The sequence below is a fragment of the Capricornis sumatraensis genome, chromosome 18, assembly GCF_032405125.1.
Source record: "Capricornis sumatraensis isolate serow.1 chromosome 18, serow.2, whole genome shotgun sequence".
Classification (NCBI taxonomy): domain Eukaryota; kingdom Metazoa; phylum Chordata; class Mammalia; order Artiodactyla; family Bovidae; genus Capricornis; species Capricornis sumatraensis.
In genome coordinates this window covers 9,567,231-9,594,411 of record NC_091086.1, presented here as the reverse complement: position 1 = coordinate 9,594,411, position 27,181 = coordinate 9,567,231, and the positions used below count along the sequence as shown (strand labels likewise).

The following is a 27,181-nucleotide window of genomic DNA, read 5'->3' as shown; positions in this document are numbered from 1 at the left end:
CAGGATGGTCATCCTAATAGGCACAGAGGAACACAAAAGAGCAGATTTAAGTTCCCCATATCAAACCCTGGAACATACTGTGTGGAATGGCAAGTGGAATCACCGGAACAATTTAAATTAGTGTTCCCTAGCTTTTATTTGGGCTTCCCTGATAGCTCAGCCGGTAAAGAATCCACCTGCAATGCAGGAAACCCTGGTTCAATTCCTGGGTCGGGAAGATCCTCTGCAGAAGGGATAGGGTACCTACTCCAGTATTCTTGCCTGGAGAATCCCCGTGGACAGAGGAGCCTAGTGGGCTACAGTCCACGGGGTCGAAATCAGACACAACTGAGCCGCTAAGCACAAAACAGCACAGCTTTTCTTTCCTTCTTTTTCCAGCCCAAATACCTGAACTTGTGTATAAGTTTAATCATTTAGGTTAAAAACATTCTTGAGAACCTAGTATGACTCAACATGGTATAAGGTAAAAAAATTTTTAATATGTGTCTTAAGTTAGAAAACCTGCTGAAGTACTATCACCATGCTTTACAAGGTCACTAGGCAACGCTATACAAATTAACTAACTTTTCTAAGCCTCAGTTTCTCACTTATAAAATGTAATTCCCTTCAAAGAGATGTAATAAGCATTGAATTAGATAAAATACATGAAAATATACGTTTCCATATATGTAATACACAGACACATACAGTTAGAAATGACAATATGTATTTTTGAAACTACAAAACATTATAATTTGCATTCTTCAGGCTTGGAAGTTAATACAACATGATCCTCTTTTCCTGGCAATTAAAAATACAGGCTCCAGAGGATAAATAATAAATCATAATTAATATCATTCTAGTGGCCACAAAACAAACTATACAGCTTTAAGAAAAGCAGTTTTCCAAACAAACAAATATTACTTATGTTCTTATAATGTAATAAGGCCTTCTTACCTGAAGAAACGTCTTCACATCAGCAATAATTTCTCTGAAGACAAATCGGTCTTTCTGAACTTCAAACCACCCTGATTTAGTGATTTTAGCTATGACTTGAATTAAAGCTTGGATAACAAAGGGAGCCAGCTTGGGTTGTGATGCCACATAATTAAGAATGTAGTTTCCTGTAAAATATATATATATATATTCTATCATAATTTGGACTTTTCAGTAACATACTATGAATCATCTAAAAACAGGCAGTGATGACCCATTCTTTGACAAAAAGTTAATCCCTTCCTCTAAGATATGTACTTACTCACATAGTCAGTTTTCCTATAAGGCTTATCTGTATAAAGCAAGTTTGTTCCAATTCAACTGATATATTAGGGGACAGTATGAGTATAATGCAGATGTCACTTTTGTTTTTGCATAATTTCATTTAGAAAAAAAAAAACACACTAGGTGAATACAGAAGATTGCAACCAAGTCAAATAAACCAAGCCATACTCAAAATGCATGTACCTACTAGCTATCTCAGTTCATCTTGCGTGTTACCAGACTCACTCATCCCTCTCGGTTTTATAATTTTCCATCCTATTTTCCATCCTATTTCAGACCACCTTCCTTCTACCACTTTGCAATAACTCACAAATTGCAACCCTTTGGAAGCCTACTTCCACAAACTTCAGTCTTCTTCAAGATAAAACCCCATCTTTAGTCCACTATTTAGTATTTCTTAGTCATTAACATGTGTAAGCTCTACTATGCCTTTTGACTTCTATCCTTTTCATGTGTCACTGACAAAAGGTTTCAATTTTATTTCTATAACCCCATTTCTCTAATAAGCTCAGTGGTTTTTACTATATAACACTGCACCGCAGTCACTTTTAGGAATTCATATGTCATGTTATAGCAAAACTGACTACACACTATCTGGCTGTTTAAGGGGCAGAAAAAGTACAAATAAAACAATGCAATAAAATAAGTATATAAGTTAAAGAATGTATGAACAGAATAATAAAGCCTAGAATAAAGTTTATACATCAAAATAATTAACAGTGGGTAGCAAATTCCAGCTACGATGGAGGAGTAACAGGCAAAAATAGGCCATAAAGTCTAACAGAAAAACAGAAGAAAAAACTGTTATAAAAGGAAGAGATTCCACTTCTTCTTTGGCCTCAAAGGCCAGCATACAATTTGGGAAAAGAGTGAAGAAAAAGTAAATACTTCACTATTTAACTAAAAATAGCTTTAATGGAAACAACTCCAAAATTCGAGATCACTTTCAACAGCTGTTCTTGACAATTATGATGAGAATCGTGACATAAAAAAGAAAAGTTCTCACAACTGGCACATTTCAACCTTAATTTTTATTAACATTAAAATTACACACTTACACAAATTAGATTAAAAGATTTTCCTAGCATTAAGCGGTTTCTCCTATGGATTAAAATAATATGGTTCTTTTAAACTTCATTATATATAATTTTTTATTTCCACGATGAAACTTGAGAAAATGATACTGTCACCTGAATATAAAAGAAAATCAATTTATTTACTTCTATTATTTTTATTTTTAATATCCTGAAAAATTTTAAACCTAGAAGGGACATAAGGAATCCATATGTTAGTAGCAGTAACCACTGGCAAGGTAACTTCAAAAATAAAAACAACCAAATGGGAGACAAACCAAGTTTCACATTTAAGGTAGATAGCAACAAGCACCACTCCCAAACACCTTGAGAAAAGATACTAGCTAATACGTTTACTATCTAAGGCAAAAAAAAAAAAAAAATTTAATAGACTCTATTTCTGTTATGTTAGTTGAATGTTTCACATATTCTCATGTTATGCTTATTATTGGGTCGGCCAGAAGTGTGTGTGATTTTAAGTAAAATAAAAGATATATTTTTCATTATCACCAAGAACTATATTGAATAACTAACTGAATGAACTTTTTGGCCAACCCAATACATGATTTATAATAGTATTCCAGTTTCATAAGCAAGTGCCAGTGATAACAATCAAGCAAAACAACAGCAATCTCATCAGCAGCAGCCGAAGATAATAAGGAAAAGTCATACCAAGAAGAAAATGAAATGTTCAGAAATACACATGGGAGAACAAAATAAACAGCTGGAAAAATTCCCAGACAAAAGTTAATAGAAAGTTGGAAAGCTATGCACTAGAGGCTCTTTGCATGTCAAATGCCCATATGATAATAACAACAATACTTAGCATTTATGAAACAAGTTAGAAATTAAAAGTGCTGAAAAAAGCTTTATGTAGCTCTCATAACAACATGAAAATATTGCTATTATTATTGTTTCTTAGCAAAAAATATGAAAGTCAAAGAGGTGAAAACTTGTCAGAGGCCAGTTTGTTTTGGTTTGAGTGTCTGTTTGTTTCTTGTTTTCAAATACCAGCCAAATCATATACACATGTACACCCGTGGCTGATTCACGTCAATGTATGGCAAAACCACCACAAAACTGTAATTAGACTCCAATTAAAATAAATAAATAAAATTTTTAAAAAAACCTCTACTAAGTCCAAACTTGTAGTCCACACTTTATGATCATTCGGCTGATACTTTCAGTATTACACATTATAGAAACTTAATATGAAATATTTTTTGACTGATTAAATGAAGTCAAGTAAAAAATATGCCACAAAGTCTATTAGAAGACACACAAAAAGACTATAAAAGAAAAGGGGAAAGACTCAATCTCTTGATACTTTGGACTTTGAGACTCAGAATCTCTTTGGACTTTGGTCCAAAAGGCTAGCATGTTATTTAAGGGAAAAGGTGAGAATATAAATACCTCAATATTAACTCCAAATTCATTAAGAGAAACAATTCCAGATGCTGTGAACACAAAAATTTGAGCTCAAGAGCTAGCTTAAGAAACATTTTGAGAGAGAATACATACAGAAAGAAACTATCAAGAGAGGATCAAGATAAGATTTAGGAGGTGAAGATGTGGGAAACCCGCACTCTTCACACACTGCTGGTAAAAACACAAAATGGAACAGGCACTTTGAAACACAGTAGTGCGGTTTCTTTAAATGTTAAGAATGAACTTACCTATGACCCAGCAATTTCACTCCCAGGTATCTATTCAAGAGAAATGAAAACATATGTCCACACAAAAACTTGTGTGTCAATGTTCATAGTAGCATTACTCATTGTGGTAGAAAAAGCAAAAACTACCCAAATGTCTATCAAATGGTGAAACGATAACAAGACATCACATACCTATACAAGGGAATATTATTCTATAATTTAAAAAGAAATATCAACACATGCTACAACATGGATGAACCTCAAAAACATTTTGTTAAGTGAAAGAAGTCAGATATAAAAAAACTACACATGGTAAGATTTTATTTACATGAAATATCCACAAAAGGTGAACGTTATACAGGCAGAAAACAGCTTAGAGGTTGGTGGTATGGGAGCAGGACTAACTGTCATTGAGCATGGGCATTTTGAGGGTATGATGGAAATGTTTACACAGATCTGTAAATCTACCAAAAATAAAAAATTGTACACTTAAAACAAGTCAAGTTTATGATATGTAAATTATACTTCAATAAAGCTGTTTGAAGGGAAGTTAGCAAGGAAGAAAAGAGGGAGGTAGGGATTGAATAAAGGAGGGAAAAAGAGAAGGAGAACGGATTGATTTATACAGGTAATTAAACTAAGCTACACTTTTATTTAAGGATTGAACTGGTGGCTCAGATGGTAAAGAACATGTCTGCCAGGCAGGAGACCCAGATTCTATCCCCAGGTTGGGAAGATCCTCTGGAGAAGGGAATGGTTACCCACTCCAGTATTACTGCCTGGAGAAATCCACTGACAGAGACATCTATGGGGTTGCAAAGAGTCAGACACAAATGAGCAACTAACACTTGTCGGGGAGGCTTCCCGGGTGGTTTAGATGGTAAAGAATCTGCCTGCAATGCAGGAAACCTGAGTTCAATCCCTGGGTCAGGAAGATCCCCTGAGGAAGCAATCGCAAAGAGTCAGACATGACTGAAGGACTAACACTTTTATTTGAATAGAAGATTAAAAGGATAACATTCCAGGCTAGAGAAAACGTAGAAAGGGCACCAAGGCAGAAATAACATGGTTCAGGAAAAATACCTCTGGTACAACTAACAGGCTAATAACAATGAAGATACAAGACTATGAGGATGATCTACCAGTGTCAAGCTCATGAAAGGACTTTGTTGCCAAGCTGAGTGGAAACGGTATTTTAACTGATGAGCAATAGAAAGACATTGTAAATTATACTCATAAAGGCAGAAAATAGTGTCCTGAACACAGAGAACAGGCAACAGAGTTAAACAATGAAATATGTAGTCTGGGACCATATCATGAAATACTGAAAATTTTGGAGCTGATGTAAGAAAGGCAATGTGGCTTGGAGGCAACCTTCACATTTTCCATTTTAACTGACATGCCAATTATTCTACTATACATGTCAGACAGCTCATAACATTCTAATCTACTTGAGGAAGCAGGAGTAGTTAAGTCAAACTTAACCCAAGAAACTCATAAAGGAAACACATCATTTGTTGCTTGAAACTGTGTTATAGGTTTCTACTTTTCTCTTTTTTCCAAATTTCTTTTAAGTACATTCATTCTTAATGAGTACACTTTTAAGTATCCACTTAAAAAATATAAGTGAAAGAAACAATTTGAATAGGCCCATATCTATTAAATTGAGTCAGTAGTTAATAACCTTCCAAAACAGAAAACACCAGGCTTGGATGGGTTCACTGATGAATTCTACCAAATATTTAAGAAAGAAATTCTACTAATTCTCTACAATCTCTTCCAGAAAAAAAATGAAGCAGAGGGAATTCCTCCTAACTCATTCTATAAGGCCAACATTACCTTAATACAAAAGCAGACAAAAACAAGACAAGAAAACTTATAGTTGAGCAAAATATCTCTTATCAATACAGAAACAAAAATCCTCAACAAATTACTGGCAAAGCAATTCAACAATGTATAAAAAGAGTTTTATATAACATCCAAGTGGCATGTATCCTAGGTATGCAAGCATTGTTCAATATCTGAAAATCAATTAATGTAATGTAATCCATCACATCAATGGGCTAAAGAAGAAAAATCACATGATCATAATAGATATAAAAAAAGATTTTAAAAAAATCCAACAGCCATTCATGATAAAAAAAAATTCTTTTTAAGCAAACAGGGAAAACAGGGGGGGAACCTTCTCAACTTCATAAAGAACATCTATGAAAAAAAACACAGCTGATGAATAAAATCAAAGAACTACATAAATGAAGAGATATCCCATGTTCATGAATAGGAAGACTCAATGCTGTCAAGATGTCAGTTCTTCCCAAACTGATTTATAGATTCAATTGCAATTCCAATAAAAATCCAACCAATTTGGACATTGACAAATTGATTCTAACACTTATATAGAGAGGCAAAAGATCCAGAAGACCCAACACAATACTAAAGGAGGAAAACAAAGTTGGAGGTCTGACACTATCTAACTTTAAGACTTATTTTTATAAAGCTACAGTAATCAAGACTGTGTGGTACTTGTGAAAGAACAGACAAATAGATCAATAGAGCAAAAGAGAGAACCCAGAAATAGAGCCACATAAATACATTCAACTGATCTTTGACAAAGGAGCAAAGGTGATAGAATGGAGTAAAGAGAGTCTTTCCAACAAATGGTGGCAGAAATGGACCTCCACATGCAAAAAAAAAGAAATCTAAACATAAAACGTTCACTTTTCACAAAAACTAATTAAAAATGGATCACAACTCTAAACATAAAATGCAAAACTATAAAAACTCCTAAAAGATAAAAGGAATAAAATATAGGTGACCTTAGGTTTAGTGATGACGTTTTATGAATAACATTAAAAAATAATTGATAATGTGGACTTCATTAAAATTAAAAGCTTCTGACCAAAGGAATGAGAAGACAACCCACAAACTGGGGGGACATTCTTGCAGAAGACCTGATAAAGGACTATTTACAAAAATATACAAGGAACTCTTAAAACTCAACAATAAGAAAGCAACCTGACTTAAAAATAGGCAAAAGATTTAGACACCTCACCAAAGAAAATATACAGATGACAAATAAGCATATGAAAAGACATTCAACATGACATGTAATAGGAAGTCATATAAGAACGGTCAAAATCCACAACACTGAAAACACCAGATGTTGGCAAGTCTGTGGGAGGATGGAACTCTCACTGCTAATAAGAATGTAAAACTGGTGCAGCCCCTTTGGAAGGCAGTTTGGTGATTCCTTATAAATCTAAACGTACTCTTTTCATACATACATACAGCACTCTCCTTAGTATTTACCCAAACGAGGTGAGAACTTATATACACACAAAAACCTGCTTTATAGCAGCTTTATTCATAATTGCCAAAACTTGGAAGAAATCAAGGTGTACTTCAACAGGTGAAATGATAAACTGTAGTAGGTGAACAGATAAACCACGGTGCATTCAGACAATGACATGTCAGTCAGTATTAAAAAGAAACGATCTACTAAGCCATGAGAAAACATGGAGAACCTTAAATGCATATTACTAAGTAGAAGAAGCCAATCTGAAAAGGTTACACACATAATCTCAACTATATGACATTCTAAAAAGGCAAAACTACGGAAAGAATAAAAAGATCAGTGGTTGCCAGGAGTTAGAGGGAAGGGAGAGATGAACAGTTGGAACCCAGGTGTTTTAGGGCAGTAAAGTACTGTATATAATACAGTAAAGGAGTGTATGTGTCATTTACACATTTATCCAACCCCACAGACTATACAACACCAACACTGAACTCTAACGTAAACGACAGAGTTTGGGCGATAATGATGCATCAATGTAGGCTAATCAGCTGTAACAAAGGTACCCACTCTGGTGCAGGATGCTGATAATGGTGGATGCTAATACTGAGGGAGGCTATACATGTACAGGACCAGAGGGGTATACAAAAATTCCTTGTGCTTTTTGCTCAATTTTTCTGTGAAGCTAAAAGTGCTCCAAAAAAAAGAGTCTGCCTAAAATATGTTTGTGTACGTGTATAAAGTTAAACAAAATCACATTATGACAGATTTATAACATTTGACTTATTTTTTAAACTGCAGATTTCTCTTTCGCTTTCTTAAGCACACAAGTCCATGAGAGAATGGATAAATTCTCCTCTAGATAGTCTTCAGCCTATAGGTTTTTTGGTAGATGTTCTTTATCAAGTTGAAGAAGTTCCCCTCTGTTCTTAGGTACTTAAAGAGAAATATCAAACATACAAGACAAATGATGAACCATTGTGGGATTTGATCATTCAAAAACTGAGCTTAAAATAACCATCATACATAATACTATACTTTAATTTTTCTGTTACACAAACATGAACCATGTGAACCTTGAGGCTAGAGAGTAGAATGAGTCAACAGTCTACTTCCAATATGAAAAAGATAACCAAAAAAACCCCCATACCTCAACTATTAGAGCTTTGTCCATACGAAAAACAAACACACACTTAAAATCTTATTAATATCTTACCTTTGAAAAACATATTGGTATATCACAGAAACAATTTTCCAACTACACTAAGTTTCAAGCACTGTTCATCCCTAAACACATTATTTTCCTAGTAAGAAGGAAATGTCTTTTAATTTTATATGCATTCCACATAATTATGTTACAGCATTCTGAGAATAGAGAGTAGACTTTTCCCATCATCTAGTTGTATATGAATTTAAGACAATCGCTAAGAGCATGGACGCCACACAAACTGTGTAAGTTTGAATCAGCTCTATTTCTTCTAGCTGTGTGACCTTGGGTACATTATAGAGCCTATCAAATGAAATTTCCTCATTTATAAAATGAGGATAACAACAGTGCCCATCTCAGAAGTTTGGTAAATAAAATGAGATAGTGCAAATATTAGTATACGGTATAGACGATTGGTCCCCACCTTTTGTCACCAGGGACCAGTTTCATGGAAGACAATTTTCCCAGGGTGTGTTGGTGGTGAGAGGGATGGTTCAGGCAGTAATTCAAGTGGGGAGCAGCAGATGAATCTTTCCTTGCTTGTCTGCCATTCACCTCCTGCTGTGTGACTGGGTTCCTAACAGGTTGAGAATCTGTGGTCCAGGGATTTGGGGACCCTGGTATAGACAATAAAATGCTAGTTCTTATTATTTATTATCAAACTAAACAGATGCTTTTCTGATGACACATTTTTGTATTACACATCATCATTCATCACCACATGTGTAAAGGAGACTTGACTACTCATCTTTAAAAATGACAGAATAACTTGCAAGTCTGTTAACAGTTGAGTATATTTAAAAGAAAAGTTATTTTTAAAGTGCAATATGATTTAAAAAAGCATAATAAACCACTTACTGATATCTATTCTCTGTTCAACTGGCAAAGGACTGACTCGGCTAACAAGTTTTGAAAGACAAGTTGCTGCAAGGAGTTGAGCATAGGATGTCTGTAAAGAAATATATTTTATTTATTATTATCATATTCTATGACAGCAACTTTTCCTATGCAATATTGGTTATTTTTCTGGTTTTCCAAATTGGCAGATCTACAAGGGATAAAATATACACAGACAAACATACACATACGAACAGAAAAATCCCTCATAAGGGCGCATGAGGAAGCCTTTGCAAACAGCAAGCAGTTTAGAGGGGAAAAAATGATAATGAGCAAGTTCAAACAAAATACACTTATCATGTCTACACAGTACTGCATGATCTGGCCTCTGATTATCTCTTCAAATTCATCTGGTTCTTCTCTTCACTATCCTCCGTCCAGAACAGCCCTCTTACCGTTCCTTTCAATGTCTTTCCTACCCTGACCTCTCCTCTCCTTCAGATCCATACTGGCTGTATTCACTCTGGCCACTAACTGTCTTAATGAAGCGTGCTCAAGCCTTCAAAATCCTGTTCAATTATTCACTATATCCCCAGCAATCTCTTGTAAAGACAGTGCTTTCTTTTTTATTCTCTAGACCAGAGGTCAGCAAACTAAGCCCTGTGGATCAAATCCTGTCTGTTCTTGCAAGACCCATGAGCTATGGATGGTTTTTACTATTTTAAACAGTTGGCAAAAAATAAAATAATAATATTAGTACTATTTCATGATATGTTAAAATTACATGAAATTTAAATTTCAATCCATAAACAAAATTCAATAGAACATGCCACACTCACTCATTTACACACTGTCTATGTCTGCGTTCAGACTACGCCAACGGAGTCAAACAGTTAGAACAGTATATGGCACTCGGTGCCTCCTGCTGCTGCTCAACGCACTATAAACTTCTAGATGTACTTACTAACTCTCACAGCATATAAAGTACCATGAGTATCACCATGACATGACATGTACCTTTTATTATTACCAGCACATATCTGTCATGTCAAAACAAGAAAAGATAGGAGTAGACTTCAAATGTCTAACTTTTAAGGCACAGTGAAATGTGGATTATTTTGTTATTGAATTAGAGAGCAAAGCAATGTGCTTTTTATGCAATGGCACTATAGCTGTCCTAAAAGAATACAATATATGCTGACAATATCAGACTAGGTACTCCTGCCAATATTCCTAACTCACAGGGAATCAAGTCAGAAAAAGAAGAAAAATTTAAACAGAATATATGTAACACGGAAATTTCTCTACAAAATAATAAAGACTACAACCAAAGTTAGGTTTTGAAATGGCTTACTTGTTAGCCAAGTAAGAAAGGCCACTTACCAACAAAGAGTTAATTAAATCACCATTATTTTCAGTAGCCAAAGTTACACATGCAGAAAAAATGAATTTCAGACTACTTGCCTTTCAATGAGAATAAGGCCCAGACAGTTGAAAATAACAGAGCAACATCAAAATTCAATTTCAAACCAGGTGAAAGATTTGGAGGCTCTCCTTAGTTCTTTATGAGTTGACAGATGTTATCAACACGTACAGCTCATACTGTTACCAATATGATCTGCTTATTCCAGAACCCAATGCTAAATTTGAAGCAACTAAAGAATTAATCTTCATGAAGACTCTGCATGAAACTACTGGGAAGAATATTTTCAAAGAAGCTAAGAAAATACTAATTTGTACAACCTAAAGTGGTTGCTAAAACGTGTCACAAGCAATAGTAAAAACATATGGAACAGAAAAGGCTTAGCTGGACAAATTTACAAAGCTTGTGAAAATGTAAGAGTCTAGAGTCTGGTTATTCATCTTATTATTCATCAGTAGACACTTTGTAGTAAATATTTGAACCTATCATGTGTTAATGAATCAATGGTATTAACGGTGGATTTTAATTCACTTTCATGAACTCATCTTCAGTTCTGACAATTTCTATCGGAAACAGAAGCTTAGCCTGGCAGTGGTAAAGTCTTACCGTAATTTTTTTTTTTTTGGCTCAGGACTAAGACTGAAAATTTTCTGAATGAGAAGAACCATCTTAATCCACTATTGTTAAACATTAAATGGCTTTTGAAATTAGTTTTCGCTGCACACTTGATAAAAGTCTCTTAATGAATTCAACCTAACGTTACAAAATTATATAAAAGGCAAACAGTGCTTAGTACTAATATGAAACTTAAAAATGTAATCAAGTCATTCCAATAACAACTAACACTGATTAAATCACAAATAATATCAAGCTGTTTTATACATTTTCCACACTGTCAAATGTTAAAACAAGTAGCCAAATCTCTATTCCTGAGTATATTTTTGGAGTTCAAACTATGTTTGAAACAGCACATTTTCTAGGCCTTGATATAAGTGCAAAGGAAATTTCAAAATCCATTTAACTGAGCAATTCAGGCACCTTCACCTAACCTTCAACTGGAAGTGATTAATCTAGAATATAATCACGTCCTAAAAGGCAAATATCAAGAGAAATTTTAATGAGTTTTATACATGCCATCTAAGTGATGAATATGCTTAATTAAAATCATATGCTCATAAACTGATATCAATACTCGGCAGTACCCATCTGTTGAAAAGACATTTTAAAGATGAAATTTGTAAAATCTCTTTACAAATAAGTATTAACATATGGACATTTGCAATCAATGCTAATGACAGGAAATACCAACTCTGAACCTCAATTAAGCAAAATGTTATCCCTAAAAGAATAATTCAATTCTTTTCATCAGTAGACTTACACTACAGAAAACTGTACTCAATTATAATTATTTTAAATTTCATCAATAAAACTTCATGGAAATTTTTTTCTGTCTTCTGATAGGCATATTTACAAAACATCCTTGATTTTTCATCTTGGTCCACAAAGACTAAAGTATTTACAATCTGGCCCTTTACAGAAAAAGTCTGCTTTTTTCCAACCTCTGCTCTACCACCTCTTACCACAGTGCTTACCATATCGTTCCACAGCTCTTTATTTAAACATCTACGCCTTCTCAGATAAACTATGAGTTACTTTAATGCATGTAGATAAAGCAAGTAGGTAGTACAGTGCCTGCTTTTACAATTAAATATTTGCTAAGTGATGCTGAATGAATGGCTATGAAACTCTATAAGACAGGAAGGCAAGAAGTAATCAGCATTCCTCTGAATCATTCCTTTACATTTCAGAGTTAATTACAATCTGCTTCTTCCACCTAGACTTTTTTAATTCCAACTTTTTAAAATATAACTTTTACCACTGATAGAAGGGGACCAAGAGGAATCAAGAAAGTATTTCGATTCATGCTATTTCTATCTCCTGGGATCTTTCCTAAATATTCTTTCTAGCCATTTCAATTCTTTGACAGTCAAATAAACCACAGTAAAAAGACACGTGGTAATATGTATCAGTTAACCGACACTGCTAACCTACAGGCATTGATTAACACTGTCACAACTGAGCGACTGAACTGAACTGATACCTACCGATCTTTCATTTTTAATTGCTATTATCAAATACTTACTGTTCCTTGTTCTAATAAAAGTTGACACTTGCTGAGACATTCTGGGCTGTCAATAAGTTCCAGGAGTGCTTTCTCAGCCTCTATTCTTTGTGTAAGATCAGTCCCTATGTAGAGATGAGTACACAATGCTTCCAATTCAGCCAAACTCTTGAGAAGAAAAAAAATTAGCATTTTACTTAGTGGGAAAAAAAAAGATAAATATGTTAATCACAGGAAATAAGAGATGCAAATATCATGCATGTACTCATCAAGTCAATAAATGCTTATTGAGTTACTTCCACTTACTAGGGGTTAGCACTGGACAAAAAAAAGGCAAATCTCCTAGCTCTAAATTATTTAAATTTAAATTGATAGTTCTGTGATGGAAAAGAAGTACAGAAAGAGGGGGACTTGCCTAATTCAAGGAGTTTAAAAAGGCATGCCTGAAGTGGTTACATCTACAGTGACCAGAAAGGACCAGTCATGTGAAACAGAAAACAGTCCAGACAAAGAACAGCATTTCCTGGGTTCCAGCATAGAGCACGATCATCTCAAGGCACTAAACGATCAGTATGACTGGTAAACGGACAGCAAGGAGGAGATGCCAAATGAAGGTAAAGAGATGAGTGAGGGGAACTACCAGGTGCAACTTGCAGACATTATGTCAATTTACATTCTTTTTCAGACTGTAACAATTTCAACAGCTCCATCTATATAAAAAGATACAAATACACACTGGTGCAGGTCTTCTGAACTAGTGACTCACTGCGCTGCAGGTGAACTCTGGCATGATTCTCAGGAACTATGACTTAACCCCGTGTTACTTATAGCCAGCGATCATATTGCAGATTCTATGTTACAGATACAAGGAATAATTCGTTGCGCTTAGCATCAGAAAGAACACAAATAACAAATACTGGCAAAAACGTGGAGAAAAGGGAGCCCTCATACATTGTTGGTGGGAATGTGAAGTACTGTAGCCACTTTGGTCACAGTAGGGAGGTTCCTCAAAAAACTAAAATAGAACCATATGACCCAGCAAAAACCAGGATATATATCCAAAAAACCTAAAAACACTAATTTGAAAAGCTACATGAACCGCAATGTTCACAGCATGATTTACAACTGCCAAGATATGGAATAAACCTAAGTGTTCAAGAGCAGATGAATGAATCAAGAAGATGTGGTACACACACAAACACACACATCAGCTCAGTCACTCACTCATGTCCGACTCCTTGCGACCCCATGGACTGCAGCGCTCCAGGATTCCCTGTCCATCACCAAATCCTGGAGCTTGCTCAAACTCATCTCCATTGAGTTGGTAATGCCACGCAACCATCTCATCCTCTGTCATCCCCTTCTCCTCCCGTCTTCAACCTTTCCCAGCATCAGGGTCTTTTCCAATGAGTCAGTTCTTTGCATGAAGTGGCCAAAGTATTGGAGTTTCAGCTTCAACATCAGTCCTTCCAATGAATATTCAGGATTGATTTCCTTTAGGATGGACTGATTGGATTTCCTTGAAGTTCAAGGAACTCTCAAGAGTCTTCTCCAACACCACAGTTCAAAAGCATCAATTCTTCAGCACTCAGCTTTCTTTATAGTCCAACTCTTACATCCATACATGACTACTGGAAGAGCCATAGCTTTGACTAGATGGACCTTTGTTGGCAAAGTAATGTCTCTGCTTTTTAATGTGCTGTCTAGGTTGGTCATAACTTTCCTTCCAAGGAGTTAAGCGTCTTTTAATTTCATGGCTGAAGTTACCATCTGCAGTGATTTTGGAGCCCCCCAAAATAAACACTGTCACTGTTTCCACTGTTTCCCCATCCATTTGCCATAAAGTGATGAGACCGGAAGCCATAATCTTAGTTGTCTGAATGTTGAGTTTTAAGTCAGATTTCTCACTCTCCTTTTTCACCTTCATCAAGAGGCTCTTTAGTTCTTCTTCGCTTTCTGCCATAAGGGTGGTGTCATCTGCATATCTGAGGTTACTGATACTTCTCCCGGCAAACTGATTCCAGCTTGTGCTTCATCCAGCCCAGCATTCTGCATGATGCACTCTGAATAGAAGTTAAATAAGCAGGGTGACAGTACAGCCTTGACATATCCTTTCCTGATTTGGAACCAGTCTGTTGTTCCATGTCCAGTTCTGTTGCTTCTTGACCTGCATACAGATTTCTCAGGAGGCAGGTCAGGCGGTCTGGTGTTCCCATCTCTTTAAGAATTTTCCAGTTTGTTGTGATCCACAGAGTCAAAGGCGTCGGCGCAGTCAATAAAGCAGATGTGTTTTTGGAACTCTTGCTTTTTTGATGATCCAAAGTATGTTGGCAATTTGATCTATGGTTCCTCTGCCTTTTCTAAATCCAGTTTGAACATCTGGAAGTTTACGGTTCACGTACTGCTGAAGCCTGGCTTGGAGAATTTTGAGCATTACTTTGCTGGCGTGTGAGATGAGTGCAATGATGCGGTAGTTTGAGCATTCTTTGGCATTGCCTTTCTTTGAGATTGGAATGAAAACTGACCTTTTCCAGTCCTGGCCACTGCTGAGTTTTCCAAATTTGCTGGCAAATTGAGGGCAGCGTTTTCACAGCATCATCTTTTAGGATTTGAAATAGCTCAGCTGGAATTTCATCACCTACACTAGTTTTGGTCATAGTGATGCTTCCTAAGGCCCACTTGACTTCACATTCCAAAATATCTGGCTCCTGGTGAGTGAACACACCATTGTAATTATCTGGGTCATAAAGATCTTTTTAATATAGTTCTTCTATGTATTCTTGCCACCTCTTTACTATCTTCTGCTTCTGTTAGGTCCATACCATTTTGGTCCTTTATTGTACATATCTTTCCATGAAATATTCCCTTGGTATCTCTAAATTTCTTGAAGAGACCTCTGTCTTTCCCATTCTATTGTTTTCCTCTACTTCTTTGCACTGATCACCAAGGAAGGCTTTCTTATCTCTCCTTGCTAATCTCTGGAACTCTGCTTTCAAATGGATATATCTTTCCTTCTCTCCTTTGCCTTTAGCTTCTCTTCTTTTCTCAGCTATTTGTAAGGCCTCCTCAGACAACCAGTTTGCCTTTTTGCATTTCTTTTTCTTGGGGATGGTCTTGATCACTGCCTTCTGTACAATGTCACGAACCTCTGTCCACAGTTCTTCAGGCACTCTATCAGATCTAATCCCTGGAATTTGTCACTTCCACTGTATAATCATATGGGATTTGATTTAGGTTATACCTAAATGGTCTAGTGGTTTTTCCTACTTTCTTCAATTCAAGTCTGAATTTTGCAATAAGGAGGTCATGATCTGAGCCACAGTCAGCTCCTGGTCTTGTTTTTGCTGACTGTATAGAGCTTCTCCATCTTTGGCTACAAAGAATATAATCAGTCTGATTTTGGTACTGACCATCTGGCGATGTCCATGTGTAGAGTCTTGGTGTTGGTGGAAGAGGGTGTCTGCTATGACCAGTGCATTCTCTTGGCAAAACTCTATTAGCCTTTGCCCTGCTTCATTTTGTACTCCAAAGCCAAACTTGCCTGTTATTCCAGGTATCTCTTATCTTTTGCATTCCAGTCCCCTATAACTAAGAAGACAACCTTTTTGGGTGTTAGTTCTAGGTCTTGTAAGTCTTCATAGAACCATTCAACTTCAGCTTCTTCAGCATTACTGACTGGGGTACAGACTTGGATTACTGTGATATTGAATGGGTTGCCTTGGAAACAAACAGCTCATTCTGTCATTTTTGAGACTGCATCCAAGTACTGCATTTTGGACTCTTTTGTTGGCTATGAGGGCTACTCCATTTCTCCTAAGGGATTCTTGCCCACAGTAGTAGATATAAAGGTCATCTGAGATAAATTTGCCCATACCAGTCCACTTTAGTTCACTCATTCCTAAAATGTCGATGTTTACTCTTGCCATCATCTTCTGTTTGACTTCCAATTAACCATGATTCATGGACCTAACATTCCAGGTTCCTATGCAATATTGCTCTTTACAGCATCAGACTTTACTTCCGTCACCAGTCACATCCACAACTGGGTGCTGCTTTTGCTTTGGCTCCATCTCTCCATTCTTTCTGGAATTATTTTTCCACTCTTCTCCAGGAGCATACTGGGCACCTACTGACCTGGGGACCATCTTTCAGTGGTATATCTTTTTGCCTTTTCATACTGTTCATGGGATTCTCAAGGCAAGAATACTGAAGTGGTTTGCCACACCAACAGAATATCTCAACCGTAAAAAATAATGAAATTTTGCCATTTACAGCAACATGGATGGACTTGGGAGGCATTGAAAGTCGCTCAGTCGTGTTCGACTCTTGGCGACCCCATGGACTATACAGTCCCTGGAATTCCCAGGCCACAATACTGGAGTGGGTAGCCTTTCCCTTCTCCATGGGATCTTTCTAACCCAGGTATCGAACCCAAGTCTCCCATACCGCAGGCAGATTCTTTACCAGCTGAGCTACAAGGGAAGCCCAAGAACACTGGAGTCAGTAGCCTATTCCCTCTCCAGCAGATCTTCCTGACCCAGGAATCAAACTGGGTCTCCTGCATTACAGGATTCTTTTACCAAATTGGGGGCATTATGCTAAGTGAAATTAGTCAGAGGAGAGGAAGAAAAATAGTGAATGATATCACTTATATATGCAGAATCTAAAAAACACAACAAACTAGTTAATATAACAAAAAAGAAACAGATTCACAGATACAGAAAACAAACGTGGTTACCTGTGGAGGGAAGGTAGAAAGAGGCAATATAGGGCTTGGGGAGTGGGAGGTACAAACTACTGGGTGTAAGACAGGCTATGATATACTGTAAAACAATATACTGTAATAACAAAGTTATTTTGTAATAACTTTAACATTTAAAAATTGTATAAAAATATAGATGAGGATAAACAAGTAAATTTTAAAAATAAAAAAAGAACAATTCATTCTGTAATCATTCATTCATTTATAAATATAATCTCATCAGAAGATACAGGATATATGGATAAAATCTGAAAGAAAATTTTTTAAATGAGTTCAGTATTCCTCTCAGCTTTAGACAATTTTTGCTAAAGGCATCTTACTAAAACTACTTCAGTTTGAACTTAGAGAATTATTCTTTGGAGGTCAAAAAAAATTGGCACAGATTTTAACATCAGGTAGGCATATGAAAGTAATGGGATAGTCAAAAGTAATGCCATTTTTTTATCCTTTCTGGCTTGAATTTTTATGTAGCAGTCTTACAGCTACACTAGTCTAAGCATTCCCTCAGATGCATATCCCTTTGCCAGATAAGAACAGAAGAGGGCTACAGAGGATGAGAAAGTTGAATAGCGTCACCAACTCAGTGAACATGAGTTTGAGCAAATTCCACGAGATGGTGAAGGCTAGAGAAGCCTGGTGCACTGCAGTCCGTGGGGTCACGGAGTCAGACACAACTTAGTGACTAAACAACAACAAACAGGAACACGGAAGAAGCACTGAAATGGAACCTCCTCTAACGCCCTTTATTCTTTACAGTTCTCGCTCCTTGTTTCTTTACAGAATTTTCCACTTCTTTATCCAGGCTAGAGCGCAACATCCCAGACTAGATAATTTTTTGCTATAGTGAAAATAAAAGTACAAAAGAAAGGTTTCCAAAGGATAATTAAGATAAAGGACCTCAAATGAACCACATTTTAAACACTTCCTCTACCTGGATTGTCCCAACAAGCCCTAACAGTGCGACTACATACTGTTTACAACATTAAAATGTATAGAAAACGTACGGTTCATGAATACATATGAATTCTCATGTTTCCTCCAAGGGTAAGAAACATAAAATGAAAAGATCTACCATTTTCCCTCTTGTGACTCATGATCAACCTCAGAAGTATTTTCCTTCATCTAATAAATTTAAAGGGCTGAATTTTCGAGCTGATAATACCCAGAATAATTTAATTATAAACTGATCCTGCTATCATACATTCAACTATATATCAATAGGTCTAGACTCTGAAGAAGTAGACTCTGAGTGTAAAAAAAAATGAAGCCAGAAATAGTGATAAAATCTAACTACTGAAAAACAAAAGCCAGCAATAATTGAGACTAATAATAGCATATACCTCATAGGTTTGCTGGGAGGATTAAATGAGCTAGGGCCACATAACTTCTAGCACACTTTACACCCTATAAAGATTAATTGTTTATTACTAGTATTACCTAATAATAGTATTCCAATGGATGGAACTGTATCCTCCTAAAAGATATATCCAAGTCCTAACCCTCAATACTTTTGAAATATTTGTAAATAAAGTCTTTGTAAATCCTTAAATTAAGGATGGAGGGATGAGATCAAACCGAGGGATTTAGGGCAGGCTCTAAATCCAGTCATTCATAAAAGAGAGAGGGACATTTCAGGTGCAGAGACACAAGTAAATAGGTCTTAGGAAGGATATGGCAACGACTGGGGTGATATAGCTACAAGCCAAGGACCACCAAGAACCGCAAGCAGCTATCAGAACTTAGGGGCAAAGTATGGCACAGTTTCTCCCTCAAGGGCTCCAAGAGGAGACCAATCCTGTCAACACATTAATTTCAGATTTCTGGCTTCCGTACCTATAAAAGAATAAATTTTCATTTTTTTAACTCACCCAGTTTGTGGTAATTTGTCACAACAGCCCCAGGAAACACAAACATTAATATTAATCAATTCAAGGATATCTAAGTAATATAGAAAAGTTCTGGAATTTTGTCCTTTTTGCTATATTGATTTAGAGAACTCCAACACAGACTTGTTTACATCAACAATGTTATCAATGACCCTTTTTTCCCCAAATGCCTTTCAAATTATTAACCATTGAAGGGCACTGTAAGATAAAAAGGTAAAGATTTGAACTTTCTCCTAAGACTGAAACAAAGGGAAAAAAAAAAACCAAGTTGTTCTTTCTCTGTAATGATAACAATTAAATAAATGCCTGGCATATGAAATAATTTTTAGAGAAAGGGATGTTGCTGCTGCTGCTAACTTGTTTCAGTCGTGTCCAACTCTGTGCGACCCCATAGACGGCAGCCCACCAGGCTCCCCTGTCCCTGGAATTCTCCAGGCAAGAACACTGGAGTGGGTTGCCATTCCCTTCTCCAATGCAGGAAAGTGAAAAGTGAACATACACAAAAATCCTTACCCTGTTGGAAAAGCATTATGTGAACATTTCATAGAGTTAAACTCATAATGTGATGATTGCTGAGCAACTAAGCAATCTTCTGAATAGCATTTGATTTCACAGGGATTCTGTCTATAAAGAGAGACTTTACTTTTCACGGTGAACTGATAAACTGCATCTTAGTTTTACAGTGATGTCTGAGAATATGGTTAAAATAAGCATGCCTCAGAGAAATGGATCCCTTCTCAATGTGTTGACAAATTGGGTTCGAGTTATTAAATTTTCTTCTGGGCTTCTTATCAACATTAGAAGCCCATATAAATAAATAACAAGTAGCACTGGACATCACCTAACTCCCATAGATTTATTTACTATCAAACATTCAAGGACAGTACCCAAATTCCATAGCCTAGGAGACAATATAATCCTGCCTACAGTCTAAACAAGGATCTTCCAAGTTATTCTGGACTCATTTCTGCCCTTTGTACCTGACATACTTCTTTCTATACAGTAATTCTCATCGTGTATCTATCAATAGGTAAAAGAAGCAAGACCAAAAAAAGAGTATATATTGTATGACTCTATAAAAAAAGAAAGCAGATCAGTGGTTTCAGGCTGGGGATGGAGGAGAGAGTGGGAAGACAGGGAAGGATAGGGAAGCAGCAAGGGGGGATTAAGCAAGGGAGGATTAAGCAAGGGGGTATAAGGAAACTTGGGGGGTGATAGATATGGTCATTATCTTAATTTCAGTGATGGTTTCACAGTTATACACTATGTCAAAATTCATCCAATATGTGTGGTTTATTATTTGTCAATTAAACTTCAAGAAGGAGAAGGAAATGGTATTCTTGCCTGGGAAATCCCATGGACAGAGAAGCCTATGAATTACAGTCCACGGAGTCACAAAAGAGCTGGACACAGCTTAGCCACTAAACAATAACAAGAGAACCTCAAGAAAGCTGAAAAAAATGAAGGGTTTTTTATTTTGTTCTAGAGAAAAATGTTCCCTCATAATGAAACAATAAACTGATCAACTACAAAAATCCCACCTCAATTAAATTTAAATTCTTTTCAATTACTTCCCTGTATCTTTCCTGCCTTCTGGAATTAAACCTCTTAACTGCCATTAATAAAGTGCCTTTATCTCACAATTACTCATTTCCCACAAACTCTTTGTTTTTCCCTCCCTTTATTAACTTTTCCTGAGCACCCGAAGGCTTATTTCTGGGCCTCTTAGAACTTCTCCTTCTAAATGAATTGGATCATATTTGTTTTAGTGATTTATAGTTTACAAAAGTATTTCCATCTTCTACTTTTTAGAAGTAGAAAAGTAGACTCCTGTAAATTACATATTTTAGCATATCCATTTTACAGACCAAAAAAAAAGAACCCTGAGGCTGAGCAATCAAATACATATGTGTGTGTGTGTGTGTGTGTGTGTGCGCGCGCGCGTGTGTGTATATACACACACATAGCTCAAATAGAGCAAATGGTCAATTCTGAGTCACATACAAATCTATAGACCCCAACCACATGTTGTCTCAACACCCTGCCACCTTACCACCTTCTACAGTTCAGTTTAGTTGTTTAGTCGTGTCCAACTCTTCACAACCCTATGGACCACAAGATTCCAGGCCTCCCTGTCCATCACCAACTCCCGGAGTTTACCCAAACTCATGTCTAATGAGTCAGTGATGCCATCCAACCATCTCATCCTCTGTCATCCCCTTCTCCTGCCTTCAATCTTTCCCAGCATCAGGGTCTTTTCAAAGGAGTCTGCTCTTCGCATCAGGTGGCCAAAGTATTGGAGTTTCAGCTTCAACAGCAGTCCTTCCAATGAACACTCAGGACTGATCTCCTTTAGGCTGGACTAGCTGGATCTCCTTGCAGTCCAAGGGACTCTCAAGAGTCTTCTCCAACACCACACTTCAAAAGCATCAATTCTTCGGCACTCAGCTTTCTTTATAGTCCAACTCTCATATCCATACATGACCACTGGAAAAACCATAGCCTTGATGAGATGGACCTCTGTTGGCAAAGTAATGTCTCTGCTTTATAATATGCTGTCTAGGTTGGTCATAACTTTCCTTCCAAGGAGTAAGCGTCTTTTAATTTCATGGCTGCAGTCACCATCTGCAGTGGCCACAGGACTGGAAAAGGTCAATTTTCATTCCAATCCCAAAGAAAGGGAATGCCAAAGAATGCTCAAACTACCCCACAATTGCACTCATCTCACATGCTAGTAAAGTAATGCTCAAAATTCTCCAAGCCAGGCTTCAGCAATACGTGAACCATGAACTTCCAGATGTTCAAGCTGGTTTTAGAAAAGGCAGAGGAACCAGAGATCAAATTGCCAACACCTGCTGGATCATTGAAAAAGCAAAAACAGAAAAACATCTACATCTGCTTTACTGACTATGCCAAAGCCTTTGTGCCAATCACAACAAACTGTGGAAAATTCTGATAAGAGATGGGAATACCAGACCACCTGACCTGCCTCTTGAGAAATCTGTATGTAAGTCAGGAAGCAACAGTTAGAATTGGACATGGAATAACAGACTGGTTCCAAATAGGAAAAGGAGTACCTCGAGGCTGTATATTGTCACCCTGCTTATTTAACTTATATGCAGAGCACATCATGAGAAACACTGAGCTGGATGAAGCACAAGCTGGAATCAAGATTGCTGGAAGAAATCCCAATAACCTCAGATATGCAGATGACACCACCCTTATGGCAGCAAGTGAAGAAGAACTAAAGAGCCTCTTGATGACAGTGAAAGAGGAAAGTGAAAAAGTTGGCTTAAAGCTCAACATTCAGAAAACTAAGATCATGGCATCTGGTCCCATACTTCATGGCAAATAGATGGGGAAACAGTGGCTGACCTTTTACCTTAGTCATCATCAACCTGCAGATGATATCCTAGTCCATACTTTCAACCTTGTCTGTTCACCATCTTTATATTTACCTATAAATTTCTTCTTCTTGGAAATCCAGGAAGATGTTGAAAACAGCCCCAACATGTCAGAAACTGAATTGAACATATTTCCCACAGATTTTCACATTAAGAGTCCCTTTGTTTCAGAGGTGTAGAACAGAACTTAGATTTACAATTTTAATGTTATCTTTTGCTTTTCCTTCTCCTTAGTCCCTCCTATATAGTTAAGAGTTTGGTCTTGCCCAGAGAAAAGTCTTGCCTTTGCCCTCAGATTCTGGGAGGTAATCTATGTTCAGGATAGGAATGTTTTTGTTAAGACTGGGGGGCGGGGGCAGTAGGCCACACCCCACAGTCTTAAATTGGCGGCTGACCACACCAAAAATACCAAAAGTGTTTTAGGGTGGGGACTTTTTTTTCCTTTTTATTTATCTTTGGCTATGCTGTGTTTTCATTGATGTGTGGGCTTCCTCGAGCTGCAGAGAGCAGGGGTTACTTTGTTGCAGCACGCAGGCTTCTCACTGCAGCGGCTTCTCTTGTTGCAAAGCACAGGCTCTAGGAGGAGGCAGCTTCAGTAGGTGTAGCGCCTGGCCTTCAGCAGTTGTGGCACATGGCCTTAGTAGTTGCAGTTCCCAGGCTCTTGTGTACCGGCTCAATAGCTGTGGCACACTGGCTTAGCTGATCCATCACTTGGGGATCCTGGAGCAGGGATCCAACCTGCATCTCCTGCACTGGCAGGCAGGTTCTTTACCACTCAGCCACCAGCCCTAGGGTGGGGACTTTAGATAGCATGGTCCCATTTGACCTAAATGCTCAGGTCAATCATGTGGCACCCAACCAATCACAACTACAAAAAGAAGCCCCAACAAAAATTCCAGAACTCTAAGCTCAGGTCATGCTTCCCTGGTCTGCAATACTCGGTGCTTACTGCCACACATATATGATGGGAGAGTTACATGCCCTGAGGACCAAACAGCTTTGCTTCAGAATGCTCCCAGATTCTGCCCTATGCACCTCTCTTCCAATCAATTTAGTACCTGTACTTTCCCAATAATAAACTTGGGTATGATAGCTTTCAGTGAATGATGTGAGTCCTTCTGTTAAACCTGAGAATGGCACTGACTCCCAAATATGCGAGTGGCGTCAGTAGTGAGGGTAGTCTTGCAAACTGTGCCCTCAAACATTGCAGTTTAGCTAATGCCAAGTATATAACAACTCATCATAAAGTCCTACCAATTCCTTTAAAATAAAGACTCATACTCAACACCTCTGCATGATATTCATAGACAGTAGACCAACAGAACAGTATTTTACAACAGTGGCCTACAGCGCCCTGGATTTCTTTAGGGGTTTCTTCTGGAATCATTGTGGAAGCCTGGAATTTGTCCAACTATTTAAAAAGTCACTATTATTAAAGTGACCTCAAGCAAATTATCTAGCCTTTCTAAACCTCACTTTTGAAACTGCAGGTTTCAAAACCACCTTTCAAAATAATTATGAAGATTAAGAGAGAAAGGACAAGAGAAAGCTTGATCTAGCTCCTGGCAAATAGCAGATCGACACAAACTGTAAATAGTTTCTTCAGTTAACTATAAAACACCACACTGGTCTTTTGTCTATAGTTTCACCCATTCAACTCCACAACCCCAGGACCATCTTTGCCAAACCCCTTTCTCCTCATGATTCTAACTGTTAAAAATCATATCTAGATCAAATCAGGTACAGTATCCTGGCTGGGTATTAAGAAGCATGACTATAGTCCCAGGTTCTGGGAAGCTAAAAAGATCAACTAACTGCATCTCCTAAAGTTTTCCTAATGTTACCTCTTAATTCTTTCCAAGATTCCTCTGTGAAATCTAAAGTGCCAACCTCTTCCTTGATCCCAGAAACCTCTTTCCTCTCTTCCTTGCCCACTAACCTGGACTGTCTCCTCTAAGACAATCCAGATTCATTTCTTCCTTTGGGACAGAGTATCCTAACTCACAACTTTCTAATCAGAATGCACGTGCCTTGAATAGATTATAGGAATGTCTAAGATATTGATCCCCTTGCCCTTCAGGCAGCCAGGCTTTTAGTTATGAGTAGTTTATGTCAATGGACCACCCAATTACCATTCTTTATGTATGCCATAATTTGAAAAAGATTGTGAAGTAGTAACCTAATCTCACCTTACACAAATCCACTTGCGCCAAAATGGCATAATTTTTTACCAACTACCTGTTTGTGTAGATGACTGCAAGATATTGGTATGAAAGAATATGGAATTATTAATTACTAGGGTTACTCTAGTTCTGTAGCCTTGGGCAAGTCACAATTGTTCTAAGACTCAGTGTCTTCAGGAATAAAATGTATGTATGCACATACAGTAGAGGGACTGGTTCCAGGCCATCCTGCAGATAACCAAAACCCAAAGATGCTCATTCCTTATATAAAATGGCACAGTATTTGCATATAACCTCTACCAATTTAAATCATCTCATAATACATTTAATACCTAATAGACATGTGTGTGTGCTCAGCTGCTCAGTCACGTCCCACTCTTTGTGACCCTACAGACTATAGCCCGCCAGGCACCTCTATCCATGGGATTTTCTTTCTTTTTTTTTTTCAATTTTCAATTTTTATTTTTACTTTATTTTGCTTTACAATACTGTATTGGTTTTGCCATACACTGACATGAATCCACCACGGGTGTACATGAGTTCCCAATCCTGAACCCCCTTCCCACCTCCTACCCCGTATCATCTCTCTGGATCATCCCCATGCACCAGCCCCAAGCATCCTGTATCCTGTATCAAACATAGACTGGCGATTCGTTTCTTACATGATTGTACACGTTTCAATGCCATTCTCCCAAATCATCCCACCCTCTCCCTCTCCCAGAGTATCCATGGGATTTTCCAAGAACGAATACTAGAGTAGGTTGCCATTTCCTCCTCCATGGTACCTTCCCCATCCAGGGACTGAACCCAGTGTCTCCTGCAGCTCCTGGGTTGGCAGGCAGATTCTTTACCACTGCACCACCTGGGGAGCCCATACCTAATACAATATAAATGCTATATAAATAGTTGTAAATTCAATATAAATGATATGTAAATAGTTGCCAGGGTGTGGCAAATTCAAGCTTTTTTAAACTTTCTGTAATTTTTTCTTTAATATGTTTAATCCACAGTTGGCTGAATCCACTGATGTAAAACTCACAGATACAACAAGCCAGCTGTATACATACACCTCTCAAGCTAGTACGATTCAAAATCTAGAAGCGTGGAAAAATTCCAAATGCTAGGTAACAGTTATCATTAGTAATAAATGTTCCTTGAGTTAACTGGGTAACAATATGATCCATAGACTGAAAACAATTCAAACTGAAAAGGTTCAGAGCTTTTTTCAGGCCCCTCAGACCGTCAGGTCTTTCATTTGTCCAACTTCACTTTTAAGCTGCCCAGAGCTGCTGTGAGATAGACTCCAAAGAAACCAATTTGGGTAGTTCTGGCATTAGGAGCTCATTTTTCCACCACTACCTAAAGTATGAAGAAATCTTCCAGACTGGGTGATTTACTATTATGCATATCTTTCCAATTCTGAAACTGTTCCAAACTTCCACCATAGTTTTTAATTGCCCTCAAGATTTACACCTGAACTATGAACAACTGTTTATCTATTTACAATCCCAAAGCCCTCCCTGTGAGATTCTGCCAGTGGAGATTTCCCAAAGGGCATTTTTACTAAAGTGGTAATAAATAACATTATTTTGACCTGGAGACCCTTAGCAATGGCGAGGAATCAAAACAATGCGTCAGGCTTACTATCTCCTGAGCTGTCAATTACCTGATAGGAGAGTGGATGGTGAAAAGAAAGGACCCTTTGGAAGAATCAATAATTAGGTAATGAATCACTGTAGTCTCAGGGGGCCCAAAGAAGTCTACAAAGGGTTGGGACACTTAGATACACTATCACCATGTTATGAAATTGCCTATCTCTCCAAGGTCATTTCCTGCCTCCACAGCCTCCCCTCCTCCCTTCCCTTTCATATGAACCTAAGCTCCAGTCCACTGAACTACCCCAGTGTGCCACGTTCTTCCCCAATTCTTTGACTTGACTCACATTGTCCTTTTGCCTCTATCCTTCCCTTTCTCTTTGCTCGGCGAAAACTCCTACAGTTCTTTCAAGATCCACTAGACTGCAAGTTCCCCGACTACACAAATCATAAAGTGTTGAGAGAGTCTTATCTTAAGTACC

General features: G+C 37.4%; 1 protein-coding gene across 1 annotated transcript in view; it reads right to left on the bottom strand.

The window, feature by feature from the left end:
• RANBP17 (RAN binding protein 17) overlaps nucleotides 1-23,665 on the bottom strand; it is a 364,064-nt gene extending 340,399 nt beyond the window's left edge. The window contains exons 1-4 of the mRNA XM_068990796.1: nucleotides 23,591-23,665; nucleotides 12,891-13,037; nucleotides 9,346-9,436; nucleotides 937-1,103 (exon numbers count right to left, since the gene is read on the bottom strand). Coding sequence (XP_068846897.1) covers nucleotides 937-1,103; nucleotides 9,346-9,436; nucleotides 12,891-13,037; nucleotides 23,591-23,665 — 480 coding nt within the window. The remainder of the gene's footprint in view (nucleotides 1-936; nucleotides 1,104-9,345; nucleotides 9,437-12,890; nucleotides 13,038-23,590) is intronic.
• Between the last annotated feature and the right edge of the window lie 3,516 nt (nucleotides 23,666-27,181).